This window comes from Onychomys torridus, chromosome 3 (genome assembly GCF_903995425.1).
Source record: "Onychomys torridus chromosome 3, mOncTor1.1, whole genome shotgun sequence".
Classification (NCBI taxonomy): Eukaryota; Metazoa; Chordata; class Mammalia; order Rodentia; family Cricetidae; genus Onychomys; species Onychomys torridus.
In genome coordinates this window covers 134,180,013-134,198,678 of record NC_050445.1, presented here as the reverse complement: position 1 = coordinate 134,198,678, position 18,666 = coordinate 134,180,013, and the positions used below count along the sequence as shown (strand labels likewise).

At 53.6% G+C, this 18,666-nt stretch overlaps 2 protein-coding genes across 3 annotated transcripts in view; one reads left to right on the top strand and one right to left on the bottom strand.

Moving 5' to 3' along the window:
• Nucleotides 1-18,666, bottom strand: part of Cacna2d4 (calcium voltage-gated channel auxiliary subunit alpha2delta 4) — a 115,142-nt gene that overhangs the window by 17,407 nt on the left and 79,069 nt on the right. The window lies entirely within an intron of this gene.
• Lrtm2 (leucine rich repeats and transmembrane domains 2) lies at nucleotides 1,625-16,687 on the top strand. Of its 2 annotated transcripts, none has more exons than XM_036181273.1 (5): nucleotides 1,625-2,155; nucleotides 8,344-8,548; nucleotides 8,995-9,127; nucleotides 11,899-12,489; nucleotides 15,433-16,687. In XM_036181273.1, the coding sequence occupies exons 3-5, from the start codon at nucleotides 9,061-9,063 to the stop codon at nucleotides 15,885-15,887; spliced, it is 1,113 nt and encodes a 370-aa protein (XP_036037166.1). In that variant the 5' UTR covers nucleotides 1,625-2,155; nucleotides 8,344-8,548; nucleotides 8,995-9,060; the 3' UTR covers nucleotides 15,888-16,687. The 2 variants fall into 2 exon arrangements, with proteins under 2 accessions (XP_036037166.1, XP_036037167.1); XM_036181274.1 differs by lacking the exon at nucleotides 1,625-2,155 and adding an exon at nucleotides 3,724-4,524.

Below are 18,666 nucleotides of genomic sequence, written 5' to 3'. Positions count from 1 at the left end.
GAGGTTAATTAAGTGATCTTCCCTCATGGTTGGGTCTGATGGGTCCCTGTTTTCTACCTTGACCTTACTTTGCTGTCCCAGGCTGCCTTTCCCACCTGCTATTTGTCCACAGGGATCTTGTGTTTCCTCCAAGACCCCAATGCTTTACTGTCCTCAGCTGGTCCTATAGCCTAACACAGCACCCCAGTAAGACCACAGGCAGCTGAGCCTTAGCAGGACATATACATCCTTGTGTGTTACCAGGGATGACAAAACAACACACACACACACACACACACACACACACACACACACACACACACTCCCTCTGGAGCACCACCCTTCCTCTGCTGGCCTCTGCACCTGTGATGATCCTTCTTGGCCTATGACTAGATGAACCGAGACGGTGCTGGAGGGACCTGATTTCTGCAGCATTAGCTATGGATCTGACAGGTACTTAGTGAGCACCATGATCAGAGGATTCCAGGGCTGGAGGCAACTGCAGAGCTCAGCCGGCCTGCTCATTCTTTAAGGCAAGAACTCAGCAAGGCTCCAGGTTACCAGCTAGTTAGCACAAGTATAGACTTAACAAACAAGAGGGTCTAGAGCTGTGGGGGATAGGGAGAAGGTAAGGTCAGTTACCCCCAAATAGCTCACAATGCAAGACAGAAAGCTACCTCACAAGTTTCTCTGTGATCAGAACCATAAAATAGCACAGAGAAAACACCGTTTTCGTGTGTGTGTGTGTGTGTGTGTGTGTGTGTGTGTGTGTGTGTGTGTACATCCTTCCCAAGGACAACCTGTGGGAGTCTGCTGTCTCTTTCTACTATGTGGGTTCTGGGGGCCTCAGAACCTCAGGTCATTAGGCTTGAATGGCAAGTGTGTAACCCATGTTGCCATCCTGGAGCTGAGGTTTAGGTCGGGATAGATCACTGTGGGCAGAGAGCACCGTGCTCCTGAAGGGCTTGTTTTCCTGAGGCGGGCAGTGGCAGGTTGCCTTGTTGGGAGGATAGGCGCAGGGGACTTCAGGGGGACTTCAGAGTAGATGGGGAATCCTCTCAGAGCTCATGGATCACAGTCCCGAATCAAGAGGCCGTGGCCCCAGCCCTGAATAAACACGGAGGCACATTACCTCTGCTGGGTTACCTACGAGCTAGACCATCTGCTGGCCAGGCAGACTTTCAGGATGGAAAGGAATGAGGGGCGTTTCATGCTGCAGGTTGGGAAGGCTGGCTCTCTGCTGGCTTAGCCCCTGGCTCAGTTCAGCTTTGGATGGAACACTCTCCATCCAGGTGAACAACAGTTGTTAGACGTGCTTTGTCTGGATTCGTAGAGGCTTTTGTATTCCCTGATGCAGCTTGACCCATCACGTGTCTGACCCATCCTTTAGACAAGCCAGGAGCCAGCTCCTTGGGGGTTCCCTGTGGGCACCTGGTCCTCCAGGCTGGAGCCGACTGCTCTGACACCCTGTTCTCCCAAATAGTCCTGGCCAAGGGTGGTCACATCTAGAGACTCGTCCCCCTGTCCAGCGGGCCCTCGCTTCCCTCAGCATCTCTGAGGAGCCTCAACACTCCTCTTACAAGAGAACTCAGCCTTTAAGGAGGCGGCTCTTCGCACAGCTAGGCTCTGACACAGGAGACAGACCCAGTGTCGAAGCAGGTCTGGGATCCAAGTCAGTCCGTGGAGCTGTGATCTGAGTCCTGTACCCGTCCAGACGGACAGACAGAGGCTGCCGCTCGTGAGCGTGCTGGGAGGGGAGAGGAGGCTCGGTTACCTCTGATCTGGGGCAGGGGTGATTCACCCACAAACGCTCTCCTGCTACCACAGAGCTTTGGCGACCGATGCGCGTGCCCGCCATCGCAGATGCGCCCCAGCTGTCACTCCGCTGCGCGCCCTCCTCCCTCTGCTCGCTCGCTGTTGAGCACGCGCTCTCTGCTCCCTCTGCCTCTCCCCCTCTTCGGTCTGTCTTCCTCCCGCCCTCCCTCTTTCGCTTCAGTTTGTCGCTGACCCCGCAGCCCCCTCCCCGGCAGCGGCAGCTCAGCCGGTGGGTCCGCTGCCTTCGCAGGCGCTGCCCAGACGCCCGCTGCCCTGAACCAGACCCGACATCCCGCGTTCTGCCTTCCAAGCTGCCCATGTCCAGCTACCTGGTCTGAGCATCAGGTCCCAGTGCAAAAAGGTGAGTTGTGAGCAGTTTCTGGGAGAGAAAGAGCCGGCGCAAAAGGAGGATGGCTTGGGTATGGGAGCTAGGGGCCATCTACGTTGGGACACCTGGCCCTGCACCATTAGCAGGGCTTCCTTCCTAGGGCAGTTGCTGGGGGGGGGGGGGGGGGGGGACCAGATACTTAAGACCAGACACCTGGGCAACCCAAAGGAACTCTGACCCCTCGGTACTGGGGATATAGCTGTGCTTTCTGCTGAGGAGGGGGTAGGGAGGAGGGGACAGGGAGGAGAGCAGTTCTGGTGCCACATGATGGCCCCGGGTAGCACGGAAATGTCCCTGCAGCAGGAGGAGCGGCTACCAGAGGAGAGGGGACAGCTTGGGTGTTGGAGACAGGCTGGCATACAGGGAGGCTTGGAGTGGGGGTGGAGGGTGGAGGACCCACTGGGAGGCAAGGGCTGGACCTTTATTGCTCTGGCTGGCTTTGCTGGCCTTCAGGTAGTTGTCCTTGGGCAAGGGTGCAAAGGAGTCCTTGCTAGTTGAGACAGTCTTTGCAGTCCTGATGGAGCCTCCCTGGTGGGGGTGTGGCTGGGAGTGAAGGAGGGGTATCTGGTAGTTCTTCCTTACAAACCCAGGCCTTGATTTGCGCACACTGAAGAGCCAGACAAGCCAGGAACTAGAGATGCTTAGGTGGACTGCCACTGCATAATGGCCTTTGCAGCAGGTGGGCCAGATGCCTTAGGAGGGCTGGGCACTGAGTGGAGGGGGCAGTGTACAGCCAGGTCACATTCACCTGGTTGTCTAGCTCTCACAGGCATGGATGCCTGACTCAGGTCAGGACATTGGTTTTCAGGAGCCCCAGGCCCATTTCATAACGCTGGATTCTGCCCAGGAATCTGCAGTTCAAATTCCTGTATGGCCGGCAGGTCTGGGGCTGGGCTCTGATTGGTTGCTCTGCCTCCCACCCCCAGCTGTCTGCATTCCAGGGTGGTGGTGGGGATGTTGGCACCAGGCTGCCAGGGTTTGTTGGGCATTGCCTTGTGTGACTCAGATTGACAGGCCCACAGCTTAGATAACTACAGCAGGTGGGGGAGGGGAAGGAGCCAGCATGTGGCACTGGGCGGGGGAAGTCCAGCTGGTAGGGAAATCCAACATCAGCTTCCAAGCTGCCAAGAAGAGCCCAGTGCTCCCACCCCCACCTTCCCACTGCAGGAGGGCTCTGGCTCTGCCAGAAGAGGGAGCCGGGGAAAACCAGGCAGGGCAGGCAAAGAGGCGGGCTTCTTTAGCCCCCTGGCTGTGTTCTTTGAGGTTTGACTAGAGGACATGTCTGCTTACCCTATTCTCAGGACAAGCTGACCCTGTTCTCATTTCCCAAGTGCCAAGACCCAGAGCCAGGGTCTTGCTTTGGTCAGGTGGGTGGTGAGGGAGGGAGCTGGAATGGGTGGTGTGTGTATGTGTGTGTGTGTGTGTGTGTGTGTGTGTGTGTGTGCAATGCTGGGAAGAGGAGGAAATCAGGATGAAGCCTGGGCGTGGGGTAGGTGATCCTTCTTGGCTCCTGCCCAGGGAGGCAGTGAATGGTGGGAACCTTCTGGGTTTTCAGTGGACTCTTCAGCTTCCCAGAGCAACCCAGGTGTGTGCTGGGTGACTCAAGGGCCTTCCTGTTCTGTTTCCCAGGGATTCTGTCAGAGAATCAAATCAGGGAGAATTTGACAAGGAAATGTGTCTCAAGAAGCTGGAAGCGAGAAGACAGTGTACTGAGAGGAACCTAGAAGGAGGGTGTGTGGCCGTTCCAAGCAGACATCTAGAAGGGGGGTAGAAGGGGCTTTACTGGGCAGTGTGTGCTTAGGGGTGACTGATGGAGCAGATGTGGGGTATTTCCTAGAAGGACCTCATGGCCAGGCAGGTGACAGCAACCCAGTTTCCTGTGTTCTGGGCTACATGGAATTCCAGTTGCTCAGACCAGATGTCCAGACTCCCTGGAAGTTCTCTGAGATGGGGCAGGATGACTTGTGGGCTACTGGCCTAGCTCAGCTACCCACAGGCCTAGAGCCTCCCTGAGGAACAAAGGGGTAGAGTAGACCATACATGTCCCTTGTGCTTCCCTCCTGGTGTGTGGAGCTGGGGCTGTGGTGCAGAAGCCTTGACCCAGGGGGGATAGATACTTGGGAGCAATGTGCACAACCATTGGCCCAGGCATCAGGAAGCTGAGAGCATGGACAGGATGCATGTTGTGGACACTTGATTTGAGGGGTACTGAGAAGGAGCTCAGAGGATCCTGTGGCTCCCAGGCCTGGGGTGAAGGTTCTTTTGTTGTTTGTTTTTGGTTTTCAGTTGAGTGTGAGCCCACATCATAGGGAGAGCCGGCCTCCAGCTGTCAGAGAGGGCAGGTACACTCCGTCATCCTAACCTTGATGCTCTGCAGAGCAAGCCTGGCTGACTGCTTCATGCTGGGGGAGGGGGCAGCTAGGGTTCCAAGGGAACCAGCTCCCACGCCCTATCTCTAGTGGGTAGAGCGGCCGCTGGGCCAGCAGGAACACAGGAACTTCCACCTGCACCCTGCTACTACCTCACCTGCCTGCTGTTCCAGCCTCCACTGCCCGGCTGCCCTACTGCACCCATCCGCTCTCAGCCAGGAGCAGTTTTCTAGGTTTCTCCCAGCCTCTGGGCAGGATGGGGACTGGAATGGCTGTTTGCTCAGCTCCAGTGAAACAGTGATGAGGAGATGCCTTATAAAGTGTAACGTTCTACATGAACGAGGGCTGGCTGTCCCTGTTTCTGACTCTGCCTTTACCCTAGGGATGGGGCTGAGGCAGGAGATGATGAGGGCAACTGAGTTAGCAGCTTAGTGGCCAGGTAACTCAGATCCAATCTATATTCTTGCATTTGCCCAAGCTTTTCCATGCCTCAGTTTCCCTATGACATTGATAGTAACTCTAACCTTGAACTGTATGAACCCTAAGCACATTATAGTTCTTTGACTGTGCCCATTAGCATCCTCCCATGTAAAGGCTTGCAGGAGCGCCTCAGGTTGGTGCTCTTGTCTTGCCCTGCCTTAAGCAAGGTTAGTTCAGATTTTCGGTGAGCCCCAGACTTATTTTTTCCTTTATATCTGCCATTTTCTGTCCCAGCTCCTCCAGGATCACTGTATGTAGCCTATTGTGTCTCCAGTTCCCTGGCCTAGAGGTGGGCGGCTGTTAGAGCCTGGCTGAGAGGCCTGGTCTACACTTCTCAAACTTGAGTATGTCCCCGAATTGCCTGGGATCTTGATACCAGACAGATTCACACTTAGCTTGCCTGGGAGGGACCTGAGATTCAGCATTTCTGAAAGGTTCTAGGCTATCTGATCTTATTAGCCCATCAGAGTCAAAACCACTTGTTTCTGACTTATCAGCTCCTAGCTGATCAGCCCATTCTTCAACCTGGAGCCCAGAGGAGTCCTGTTGGGTGCAGCCCTGTCCCTCTGCTCTCTGTTTCTGGGACTAGGACAAAATGCAGGTTAGGTTAGTTTTTAGAGCAGATCCTGAATCTAGTGCCCATAAGCTTCAAGATGAGTGTGTGTGTGTGTGTGTGTGTGTGTGTGTGTGTGTGTGTACAGAGAACCCTTCTGCCAACTCACTTCTGTCTCCCACTCCCACAGAGCGTTAATTTATTCCAGCAGTTGGCCAGTGCCTGCAGCAGCAGCAGCTGCCCACTGCTCCCGATGTAGGTCACCCCTTTCCTGAGGAGTCTCCACTGTTTCAGGGCGGAAGGGTCTTTTGCTGGGAGGTGTGTGAGTGGACTTGGGGTGGAAAGGCTAGGAAGTGCCCCTCTCCCATGTCTCTCAGAGGATCAGAAAGATACTGACATCACCTTGGAGGCCACACATCAGAGGAGGTGGATCAGCTACCTAGAGAGAGCAGGGGCATCTTCTCTTAGGCATGTCCTCTTTTCTCCAGAGGATAACAGTCACCAGAGTCCTTCCTGCCACCTCAGTAACCAGCACCTGGTCTGTGCTGGTTATGAATGGCGAATGGACCCAGAGCACCATAGCAGGGTGGCACTGCGGGGGCAGATTGGGAGGAAGAGCCTTCATGGAACCTCAGGTGGAGGTCAACCTCTGCAGCCTGTTGTCCCCTGTGGGAGGGCACAGAAATGGGAGCAGAATCTGGCCATGACCTTCAGCCCTACCTGGACCTGAACAAGAAAACTGGCCTGGCTTTGTGGCTGCCTTATGGAGCTCTTAGCAGATCTTCCCTCCAGGTTGGAAGTGTCCTCGTGTCCCCCTGCTGGGGGTATGCTGGAATTGTGAGGCATCCTTCTGCTGTCTGAAGGGTGACAGCTAAGAAGTGCTGGATGCTGCCAGTGAGGCATGTGTATGTGTGTGGGTGTGCATGCATGTGCCTCTGCATCCCAGTTCATGCCTAGATGCACAGATCCAGTACTTGTGTGTGGGAGTGCATGTGTGCAAGCACACGTGTTTTGACATGCTTAGTCGCACATTTCTCCTTATGTGCCCGCCTCACTCTGCTGCATACAACGCTTCAAGGCTGTGTCTGAGAGTTCTGTGCACACACAAGTATTTCCCCACTAGGGCTCCTGCAGGCTGACAGCCATCAGGAAGTGGGTAAACAGTCTGACTCAGAGCCTGTAACCCATCCTCCCTTACCATGTAACTTTGGTGAGCTGGTTATGGCTATTTAGGTGGTTAATCTGCCTACTACTTAACAGGTGCTGTGACCTGTGGTGTGACTGATATAGGTTGGGGCTGGGGGGGCCATAGTGGGAGGGAGCAGGTCTGGGCATTGCACGTGAGGGGCAGAAATAAACTGAATCAGACTATGGTGAGCATGACGTGGAATGAGCACCTGTGACCGGCCACAGCCTACGTCAGGCTCAGGCATCTGTGAGACTGACCTCGCTTCATGACAAAGACGCCCATCATGGGCTCAGAGCAAGGTGGGAGCCTTTGCCAAGATTCCTTAGGTGATGTGTACCTCACACGTGCCCACTCCGTCTCCACCCACTGATCATCAGATTGTCACTTTTAGAGTTGGAAAGCTGGGGCAGAGTTTCAGCAGTGTGTTGGAAGGAGATGGAGGACATAGATCTGAACCCACGGACTCTGCCTGTGAGTCTGAGCCAGGACAGTACTCGGAACACTGAGGTCAAGCCACTGCACCCCTGAGTGCCTGGGCCCTCACATACGGCAGCAAGGGCCAGGCTGCTACCCTTAGCCTACAGCTGTGCTGAGTTACAGCCATGCTCAGTTTGGGGGTGCAATCCCTGCTGTTGCATCCTAACTGGGAAGTAGGGGAGCAGTGAAGTCAAGGCTGGCAGATGGGCACTGAGCAAGCTGCCCTTGCTGGGAGCAGAGCAGAGTATCTGAGGGCCGCACAGGTCACAGCAGCACAGGCCATCTTGGTGGCTTCCTGACAGTCACTCGGGTAGGATGAGTGGAGGCAGACAATAGGAAACGGGGTTAGGCATTGTGGTGCCTGCCCTGAATCCCAGCACTTGGGAGTCAGAGGCAGGCAGATCTCTGTGAAATTGAGGACAGCCTGGTCTATGTAACAAGTTCCAGGACAACCTGGGCTAAGCAAACAAACAACACAACAGCAAAATGGGGTTAGGATGGGAGAATGCAATGGGAGCATTCCCCAAACCAAACACCCGAAGGAAACTTGGGTCAGGCTGCTCAGGCTTCTAGACAGAATCCCCTAGCATCCTGGCAGCTCCAGTCACCTCCTCAGTGTCAGCTCTATCCTGCCATTGGCTGGGAGCTCTAGGACTAAACGGAACAATGAGGGCTGAGGCCAGAACTATACAGGGGCCATGAACTCAGTAGCCAAAGAAGGCCAAACTTGCTGCCGCTATCCTGCGAGGAGCAATTCCAGAGAACAGCACCCTTTGGGCACTAAAGGGAGCTGGGGTATAGCACAGCCTCCCCTAACTGACCACTTCCTGGTTCCCACCGACCCTAGTGTCTAACAGTGGTACTGGCTTCCTCTCTGATGGAGATGGCAGGGGGCAGACTCTGGCTTCTCATCTCATAGCTCTTAACCACGTCTGTGGGGAGCTGAGGTGCTAAGGAGGCCTGGGTCTCCTTTAGGAGACTCTGGGTTGTGGCAGGCCCTAGAAAGGGTAAATAGCCCACTTGTCCCCTGGAAGAGTGACCTGCTGTCTACATCTAGCCGCCTTCTAGCCCTCTGCCCTTTCACCCCATCTAGGCTCCAGTTTCTCCCGAGCCAGCGGCTGAAGAGCAGGAACCTTCGAGCTGGAGTAGCTATAGATCGACTAGTCGGCGAAGACGGGTCATTGTGAGTCACCTCAAGGTGACAGTGGGATCAGGAGCAGGGGCTCACTCAGCAGCTCACACCCTGTCAGCAGGCACTACGAGGGGCAGGGCTTGGCCTCTGTCTCCCCACAGCTATGGTAAGCTGGGGAGGCGTGCATTTGGGTGGAGAACTGAGAGGCACGGATGGGAGCTGGGGCTTCATTCATTCCCCTTGGAAAGATGTGCCTTGATTTTCCCACCTGTGACGGGGCAAGCCTGGGTGGAGGAAGCAATATTGCAACAAAATCATTTGTAAAGCCCACCAAAGCGTAGAGAGGCCCCAGGGGAGTCAGGGAAAGACAGGGGAGGGAAAGAGGGGCTGGGCTGGGGTTCAGCTGGCAGTTCCTGTGCCCTCCAGCACCCGTAGGAGGCAGACATCTAGCTTGACCCTCTTGACCCCTCCCTGCGGAGCATTACAGTGAGAGCAATAGGAGAGGGGATGAAGGATGTAAAGAGACACCTGTGCCTTGTCCCTAACCCCTGGGCTGGAACGGGTTCCAAATGTTTCGCTCCACCCACCTCTCTCTTTCTCTCTCTCCCTCAGGACTGACAATTGGTGCATGCTGAGGGGCTCTCTCTCTCCAGAGCTGCAGAGAGTGTGGGTTCCACCATGCTGGCACCAGGCAGTGGCCCAGAGCAGAGGAGCAAGCTTGCCCTGCAGTGGAGGCAGGTCTCCTGTGAGTATGGGCCCAGCCTGGGAGCAGCGGGGGCGGTGTACCTGGATGACAGGAAGACAGTTTGATGTCTGACCTTCCTGGATGCCCAAGGCCTCACTTTGGAGGCTCAGCCTCATGGCCTTGCTAAGTAACAACAGTCCATGCAGAGTGCTTTCCTGAGGCTAGGAGACGGAGGCTGGATGGCTGGTTCTGCCTCATGCTTCTTGTTCCCTGGCAGTCACAAGCCAAGAGTTCTGCTGGAGAGTGGTCCAGCTCCACTTTTAACTGGGATCTGTAGTATGTGTAGCATGTGTAGCATGTGTTGAGCAGAGGCAGAAAGCAGCTCCACCTGGGTCGCAGTCCCAGTCAGCCTCTGCTCTAAGGAAGCTGCGATCCCACTTGGCCTCAGCCATCCTGTCTGCCTGATGAACCTGGAGGCCCCAGCAGGATCTGTATGCACAGTCTCCCCAGCTCTGTAGAGGCACTAGTGAGCTCTTAGTGCGCAGCAGTGGAGGAAGGGATCGTAGGGACCAGGTCTATTCCTCCTTGCACACTCGGCACACTAAGGTCACATGCTAGAGAAAGCAGCCTTGTCCATGAAAATTCTCTTCAAAGGGATAAGGTCAGCCATGGCTGGTTTGCCCACGGCTACACAGTAAGAAGTAAGACATGGCCCAAAGGGACGCCGCTCCGCCTGACCTCCCCTGGCCTTCGGTATAGTTGCCCTAGCATGGAGCGGCCTGAATTATTCACCAGGTGACTGGCTGATCCGAGGGGCTCAGATCCCTTTCATCCTAGGATCACTCTGACACCTCTCAGTGCAGGATTATGTTTTCTTGTCTCTAGAGCTTTTGCTGCAACTCAGAACTTGGCGGAGGTGGGGTGGGGGAGGAGTCATTTTCTCCCTGTCCAGCTGCCAGTTTATTCACCAAATGTGTGGAGTGTGGCTCCTGATACTGCTTGTCCTTCAGGGGGTACTGACCAGTTGAGTCCCTCTCCTCTCCCCTCCCCTCCCCGCCTCCCTTCCCCTCCCCTCCCTTCCTCTCCTCTCCTCCCCCCTCCTTCCCCCTCCTTTCCTCCCCTGTCCCCTCCTATTTGGATACTTTCAAAAAAAAAATTTTTTTTTTGCCAGAGTTGAGGACTGAACCCAGGGCCTTGCGCTTACTAGGCAAGTGCTCTACCACTGAGCTAAATCCCCAACCCCTGGTTTCTTTCATTTTTTTCCTTCCTTTCTTTCTCTTCCTCCTTCCAAGCCCCCTCCATTCCTTCTTCCATTTTCTTTAGACAGTTGTTATGTAGTGCAGGCTAATCTCAAATTTGTGATTCTCTGCCCCAGCTTCCTAAATACTAAGTACAGATGTGTGCATCACACTTGTCTTCTCCTTGAAAGCAAGACATAAAGAGTGCTGCTGTTCAGATGGTGTGTGTGTGTGTGTGTGTGTGTGTGTATGTGTGTGTGTGTGTGTGTGTGTATGTGTGTGTATGGGTGGGTGGTATGGGGCAGGCTGACTCAGAGAAGTGGAGGTCATTTCAGGTGGCCTCAGGTAGCAAGAAGAGGTCTCCAGGTGACTGTAATAGCTAAGTTGTGCTCATTTCCCATCAAGAACAAAATGGCTCAGGTGTCAGCCTCGTGGTGTATCCTTCACTGTCACTAATCCCACAAGAGAAGGCAGGGAGAGTGTCATCTTGTCTCCTCAAGCTCTGCCCTCTGGGACTTTAGATGACTAGATGCCCACCAGACAGACTGGAGACTGTCTCATCTAGGTGCCCTGCTTGGGTTGGCTGCTGGCCATTCAAGTAGAGCCAGCTGGGCTGTGGCTGGCTTTGAACTTCTCCATCTGGAGGCTTTCCTCAGGACTCAAGGTGGAGTTGATTCAATGGAGACGGAACTGTGTGAGCTGTTTTCCCAGGTTCCCAGGAAGGCAGGCCTCTCTGGCACTTATAGCAGCAGGGCTGACTACAAGGCCACCACCAGAGGGGGGCTGCTTTCTGAGGCTCACTTTCAGCAGCTGTCCACAGGCTGGACCCACATCCTCTACTTAGAAGGGTCTTGGGCCAAAATAGGACATGGCAAGAACCCTGTTACTTGATCCACTCAGAAATGCTACCTTGCATCTCAAGGCTAGACGTACAGGATGGGCCTGGCAGCTTCAGAGCCCACGTGTAGATGGAGCCAGCCCTGGACAGACTTCTAGTGTTGGAAGCAGCTGCTTTACCCTGGTGTTACCACAGTGCTCTGATGCAGGTCCCAGGTGGGCCTGGGTCCTACCTTAGCCATGAGAATTAGGTCAATGGGACAGCATTTAAGATGCTGTATGGCATATACATTCTGGGCTCCCCTTTCATGTGCAAAGCATATCTCAGTGTGATGTGGCTTCAGGTGAGGATGAGGTTCCCACAGGAAGGACCTAAGCCTTGTAGCCACTGACTTTAAAAGGTTCCCTGGTATTCTGAAATCTTAGACTTTGTAAACATTTGGAGCATTAGGGTATCTAAGTTCTGAGACTTAGCAGTGGGGGCCATGAACAGGAACTGAGGACCTGTGTGGCCTGTCCTTTAGTCCACTCCACTCACTGATGAACTATTTTGGTCACAGTGAGATGTCTGTCCTTTAGCATGGATGTTTCAGGTTCCTGAGCACATTCCTGTATGATCAGTAAATACCTGTGAACTGACTATAGTTTGTGCCAAAGGAGATGAGGCCAAAACGGTACTAGGGCATGAGCCAGAAACAGGGAAACTGAGGCAGGAAAACCCAAGTCTGTTACTTTCTCCTCTGGATTCCTCCTTAGGGATCACCTGCTGGATTGCCTTGTGTGCTGTGGAGGTGCTCCCTGCCTGCCCTTTCTCTTGCACGTGTGACAGTCGCAGCCTGGAGGTGGACTGCAGTGGCCTGGGCCTCACCACTGTGCCCCCGGATGTGCCCGCTGCCACCCAAAGCCTTCTGCTCCTGAACAATAAACTGAGCACCCTGCCCAGCTGGGCATTCGCCAACCTGTCCAATTTGCAGCGGCTGGACCTGTCCAACAACTTCCTGGACCAGCTACCTGGGTCCATTTTCCAGGACCTGGTCAACCTGACTGAGCTCCAGTTGCGGAACAACAGCATCAGGACCCTGGACAGGGACCTGCTCCAGCACTCGCCTCTGCTTCGCCACCTGGATTTGTCTATCAACGGCTTGGCCCAGCTGCCCCCAGGGCTTTTTGATGGCCTCCTGGCTCTGAGATCCTTATCCCTTCGCTCCAATCGTCTGCAGAGCTTAGACCGGCTGACATTTGAGCCTCTGGCGAGCCTGCAGCTGCTTCAGGTTGGGGACAACCCCTGGGAGTGTGACTGTAACCTTCGGGAGTTCAAACACTGGCTGGAGTGGTTCTCCTACAGAGGTGAGCCCTGTCGCCCACCCCACAGGTGCCAGGAGCTGGAGCGAGGTCAGGGGAAAGAAGAACTACATCCTCCACCCTAAATATCAGTACTTCCCTGCAGGCAGCGGGGGGCCAGGCACTGCTCCTCTCCTCTCATTAAGACTCATTAAGGGTGCACTGTGCCTTTGCCTCCCTTTCTTAGATTCCCACGGGGACTTGGAGACACATGGTGCTTTTTCTGTGCTCTCTACCCCACTGGTACGCTTCTGGGGCTTCTCTGCAGGAAGAGAAACAACAATCTGTCCTGTGGATAATAAGGCCTCCTGCCTCTTACATGAGGGTGGAATGTAACTGAAACCCACAGACACCGCCATGTTCTAGGAAGGTGGTGCCAGCTTTCTGTCCCAAGAAGTTTTGACAGAAAACTTAATAAGCACCTGGTTTCAGTTTTGCTTCCTTTCTCTTCCCCTTCCTTTAAAAAATGTATTATTTATTTATTTGCACACGTGTGTGTGTGTGTGTGTGTGTGTGTGTGTGTGTGTGTGTGTGAATGTGTATGTGCACATGCATATATATGTATGCACATCTGTGCACGTATGCCCTAGAGCACATGTGGAAGTCAGAGGGCAGCTTCAGGAGTCGGTTCTTTTCTTTCACCATGTAGGTTCCAGGTCATCAGGGTGGTCAGCCTAACTCATAGCCCAGGCTTGGGACTCACTTGTATTCCAGGATGAACCTAAACTTCGTGAGGTTTCTCCCCGAACTTTAAAAAAGCTTTATTTATTACTTTATGGGTATATATATATGTGTATGCCCAAGTGTATTATGTGCACCATGTGCACACAGTGCCCCCAGAAGCCAGAAGAAGGTGTCCCCTGGAACTAGAGTTATAGGCAGTTATGAGCAACCCAATCTAGGTGCTGAGAACTGAATCTGGGTCCTCTACACGAGCATCAAGTGCTCTTACCTGCTGAGCCATCTCTCCAGACCCTTCTCCCTTTCTTAGCCTGAGGAAGTTCTATAGTGAACAGATGAATTGATCTAATGAATGCTTAACCAGGCTCATAGCTGAAATCCCAGCACTTGGGAGGTAGGACAGGGATGGAATGGGAGGCTGAATAAATAAGCACAGTGTTTAAAAGTGCCACGTCTTGCTTGAATGCTGGCCCTGCCACCTACAGGCTGTGTGATCCTGAGAAGTCAGTTAACATCTCTGTGGCATATCTGTAAAAGGGGAGAATTAAACAGGACAGTGCGTACGAGCTCTTTTGAAAAGTGCCCAGCATAAAGGAAGTGCTCGGTGGAGCGCTGGCTCACTTACTCATTTGCTGGTGGAATTCGTAAAACAAGTGCACACAGTAAGACACAGCCAGCGCCAAGCACAAGGCAGCTACTTGGTGTGTGTGGAATGAACAAATCAGTGTTGAGATTCTGAAAAGAACACAATGTGTTCCCTTACTCTTACCCCATTCATTTCCTATCTAGCCACTAGCTCAGTATTTCCATGCTACTCGGGTGCATTAATTAAAAACATTTTGCAAACTATAAAGTACTTTGAGATGTTAGTCACTACAATAATTCTGATTCTGAAGTGGAGAAATGATTAATGCTGTTGTCTAGTTCCCGGTTTACAGATACCTTTTTGTGCACATTATCTATTTTAATCTCTCGAGCAGCTAATTGAGGTAGATATCCTTATCTCACAGCTAAGAATATTCAGACATAATTAAGTAAGTTAAATAATTTCCAGGTGACAACACAGCCAGATTCAATCTCGGGTCTCTGGTGCAGGAAAATGAGGTCACTCCCTTCTCACCCCCCAATAGCTTTGTGTCATTCTAACCAAAGGTGGCCTTGGTTACATGCTCAGTGCAGGGCCTTTCCAGAGCCACCCAGGTGGAATTGAAGACCTGGTGCTGGCTGTAGGGAGCATCCTTGTCTTTAACACAGCAGGCCGGAGCCAGTTTCCCACACCTCATCTTCAACCTTGCTCTCCTTAAAAAACAAAACAAAAACCTCAGTGTTTCCATCAGTATCCTGAGCATCTTGGGGTAAGATGGATGTCTGTTGTGAGATTGCACCCAAAGAGGCTGGGCTGGGAGAGGGAGCTGGAAGTGATGTTGTAGTGAGCCTCTCTAGAAGCTGAAAGAAGACCTGACTCCAGCCCCCCCCCCCCCCCCCCCGACTTCCCAGGGATATGTCAGGTGATAGTCCTTCGTCTGGCTCTCTTACCCTACCAAATTAGGCACTTATATTCTACCTCTGCCTCGTCTGGACTCCTCAGTGTCACTGAAGGAAGTTTGGTGGCCTGTCTTAGCAGCTCCAGTCTTCTGTGTATTCAGGATTTCCTCCCTAGAAATCTCTGTGCTAGTACACCTGACAACCCTAGGCAGATGCCTTCTTCTTGGTGTTCTCAGGCCATCAAAGCCCTGTGTGGAGGAGTGGAGGAGGCAATGGCTTTGGCTTTTGTTCTCTTTGTGAGAAGGAACACAGGTCAAGGTACTGTGTTGAAAACAGTGGCAAGGAGTCACAGACACCAGCGAGCAGTTGGGTCCTGGGCAGAAAAATAGATGTACAGTCTGGGCAAGGACTTGACTCGCTGTACCAAAGCCGTGCCCTGAGCATGCCTCCAGCTGGAACTGCTGTCCTCCTGCAGGTCAGTGTGACCTTGGAGGGACAGGCTTGAATGAGATGGATGTGAGCTTCTTGGTGAAATAAAGGTAACGGCAATGTCCATTTTCAGTGGCGTTGGCAGCAGCGGTAGCCTCCTCTATGATATACATCTCTCATAGGCCTTGGTCCATTGGTACTACCCCCTCCCCTTACTCTTCTGTAATCAGGATTGACTACATTACTGTCAGGATTGTACCTTTTGGGCCTTCCCATTTGGAGGGCTGGGAGGAGGGGAGGTCACCCCAGTTCCAGATGCCTGCTCAGCACCTCTTTTTTTTTCCCCGGATGCAGGGGGTCGCCTGGACCAGCTTGCCTGTACACTACCCAAGGAACTAAGGGGAAAGGACATGCGTGCGGTCCCCATGGAGATGTTTAACTACTGTTCCCAGCTAGAGGATGAGAACAACTCTGCTGGAGTGGATGCCCCAGGGCCACCCTGCACCAAGGCTAGCCCAGAGCCTGCTAAACCCAAGCCCGGGGCTGAGCCTGAGCCTGAGCCCAGCACTGCCTGCCCTCAAAAGCAGAGGTACAGGCCCGTGAGTGTGCGGCGAGCCATTGGCACAGTGATCATCGCGGGTGTTGTGTGTGGCATTGTCTGCATCATGATGGTGGTGGCTGCTGCTTACGGCTGCATCTATGCCTCCCTCATGGCCAAGTACCACCGGGAGCTCAAGAAGCGCCAGCCGCTGATGGGGGACCCCGAGGGTGAGCATGAAGATCAGAAACAGATCTCCTCTGTGGCATGAGAGCGGTCTGTCTGGCCCAGGTAGGACAGCAAGGAGACTCCATGGGACTGCTACCAAAGGGCTGCCCTTCCCTCCATCACAGGCCCTGCCTCAGCCTGACACTGGTACTGCCTTCCTCGGCTCCCTGGCCCTCGTCTGCCCTCCAGTAGAGCAGCCCACCAGTCTCTTTCCGAGTTTCTAGAAGCTTCCCTTGGCCAAAGGTTCCTGTGGAAGGCCCTCTCTGGGCCCCTGGTCTTTGGAACACCTGAGCTTCCCTGCAGGCTTCTGGCCACAGGGGAGACAGAACCTACCCCAGAAACAAGCTCTGCATTGAGCACTTCCTGCCCAGGGCCGGCTCAGCTGGTGACCCTCCCTACCTCTTGCTTATTCCCATTACAGTCTGCGTTAGGGCCTGAGAGGGAGGGGCAGGGGAGCCAGAGGTAGATTTCTGTGACTCCTTTTGAAGCTAGAAAGATATTCTTAGGTCCTTGCAGTGTGAAGATTGTCCAACTCTCAGTGGCTGGTGCCTATGTGCACACACCCCCAGCCCTGTGATCTGGGTCCAGTGCTTAGAAAAACCAAAGTGACTATAATGTCTTCCTTGGGTGGGTACCATTAGGTCCCTTTAACTGCTCTAGACTCTTCTGAATACATTGCTCTGGGTTTGCTAATTTTATGTTTTTGTTTTAGTGTAGGGTTTTGAGACAGGGTCTTACTCTATACACTAATTCACTGTCACACACAGGGCATCGCTAAACAAGTCCCATGGACCAATCTCTCTCTCTCTCTCTCTCTCTCTCTCTCTCTCTCTCTCTCTCTCTCTCTCACACACACACACACACACACACACACACACACACACACACACACACATGCCAGGTGGAGACAGAGTCAATGAGAACTTGGGGCTGAGGCCTGCTGTCCCCTCAGCATGGAGGTCACAGTCCCTCTTGCTTCCTGACTATAGTCTTCCCATGTCATCAGGGGTCAGGTCTTGGACAATAACACAGGGATCCTTTGAGACCCTCTAAAGTGGGCCAAAGCATGCTGCTGGAGGAATTGCCCATTGCCATGGCAATCCTAGCACCTCTCCTGCTAGGTTTACCAGAGATTCAGGAGCTGTGTGTGTATGCATGACAGGTTCCAGGCTTCTGGGAGCTCACTTGCAGACCCCTGGGTATGCCTGGGAAGCTCCACCCTGCCAGATCCCAGGCACATCCAGCAGTTTCCACTCCTGCAGCCTGTAGCCTCACTCCATTCCTCTGCTTCTCCTGCCTCCTCTGCCATCTGCAGCTTTTGTTCATGACCTCAAGGCTGGCTCTGAGCTATGCTCTGAAATTGGTGGTTCACCTTAAGGAGAGCAGATGTCAGGCACTGGGTCCTCGATGAGGCTGGCTGCCTTCAACACATTCCCAACAGACTGCAGAAACAGGAACAGGATGGCTACATTCTGTTCAGAGTCCTCTGCAACGGGGCTTCCTTCCCCAGGGGTTCATAGGCTGGTTTCCTGGGAGCGTGCAAATGCAGCTGGGCTGTCCAAGCTAAACCATGGCTACAGTCCTATCTGGGATGGAGACTTGCCCCCTGAGCTGTGCACATTTTCAGGGTTGCTGCTTCTGTTCTCAACTGTCCCCTCCTTAGAGACTGGTCTCCCTCTGCAGCAGATGCCAGGCTGATACCCTGCCCTGAGAAGGGTCTTGGTGGTAGCCAGAAAGAGGCCAGCTAGACACTGAGGCACCGAGGATACGTCTATGAGGGCATCGGGGCAGCCTGGCAGCCCCCCTCCTCTTCTTCTCCCACCCACTCTCCTAGCAGGGGTGTGCACTGGGAGTCTCAGGAGAGCTTTCAAGGTTGTTCCCTGGCTGGCAGACAGAGGGCACAGACTGCCACTCAGGATCACAGGGTCCTCTAGGCCTTCAGTCTTCCTTCCTCTTTTGGCTGGCGGGCCAATCCCAGAGCTGGGATTTTCTAAGGGCCTGGGGGAGGGAGGCTGTTGTCAGTGGTGATATCTTTAGCCTGAGACAGAAGATTTTTAAAGGCAAAATTATATTTCTGGTTTGTTGTTTCAGAAGACCAATAAAGACTATTTTCCTATGTATTTCCTTGCTTCATTGGGTGGGAGGGGATGTGGGCATTGGGAGAATGGTGCCCTGTCTCCCTGCTTCGCCAGGCAGCCAAGCCATTTGTAGAGGAATGTCACCCTGATGCAGAGAGCTCTATGTGACAGATGGGCCCCCTGTTCAGCACCCAGGACCTCAGGGCTGGGAGGGATGTGACGGCAGCATCCTGGGGAGGACTTGGCTCAGGCACAAGGGTGACAAGCTCTGGGCAGGGCTGAGCTGGGATTTTAAACCTATCCATGCTCCAGCCTGGCAATAACAAATGTGAGTCTCAGGCAAGAGCAAAGCTTGTAGAGCAGAGGTGAGGTGAGCACACCTTGCTCTTCTCTGCAGTTAGGGCGTCTAGGTCTAGCTCTTGACCCATCTGTCCTGGCAGTCAAGGGCAGATGATGACCCATGTGGCATGAGGCTTGCATTTGCATAGAAGATGGTCTGTGTTTGCCCGAGGACCAGTCTTGCCAGGAGGTGGGGAGATTGGTTAAGGGCTGCCCTGTTACCTTGGTTTTATTAGCCTCACCTGGAGTCTGTGGGATCTTGCTGGAGTTTCACAAATGCTGCCTTGGCCTTTTGAGACCATCTACATAAGCACCCCACAGCTAGGCTTGTGAATATGCCTCTGTCAGCCTGTGGGGCTAGAATTAGGGGTGTAAAGCTGCTAGTGCAGCACGTGGGGGGGGGAG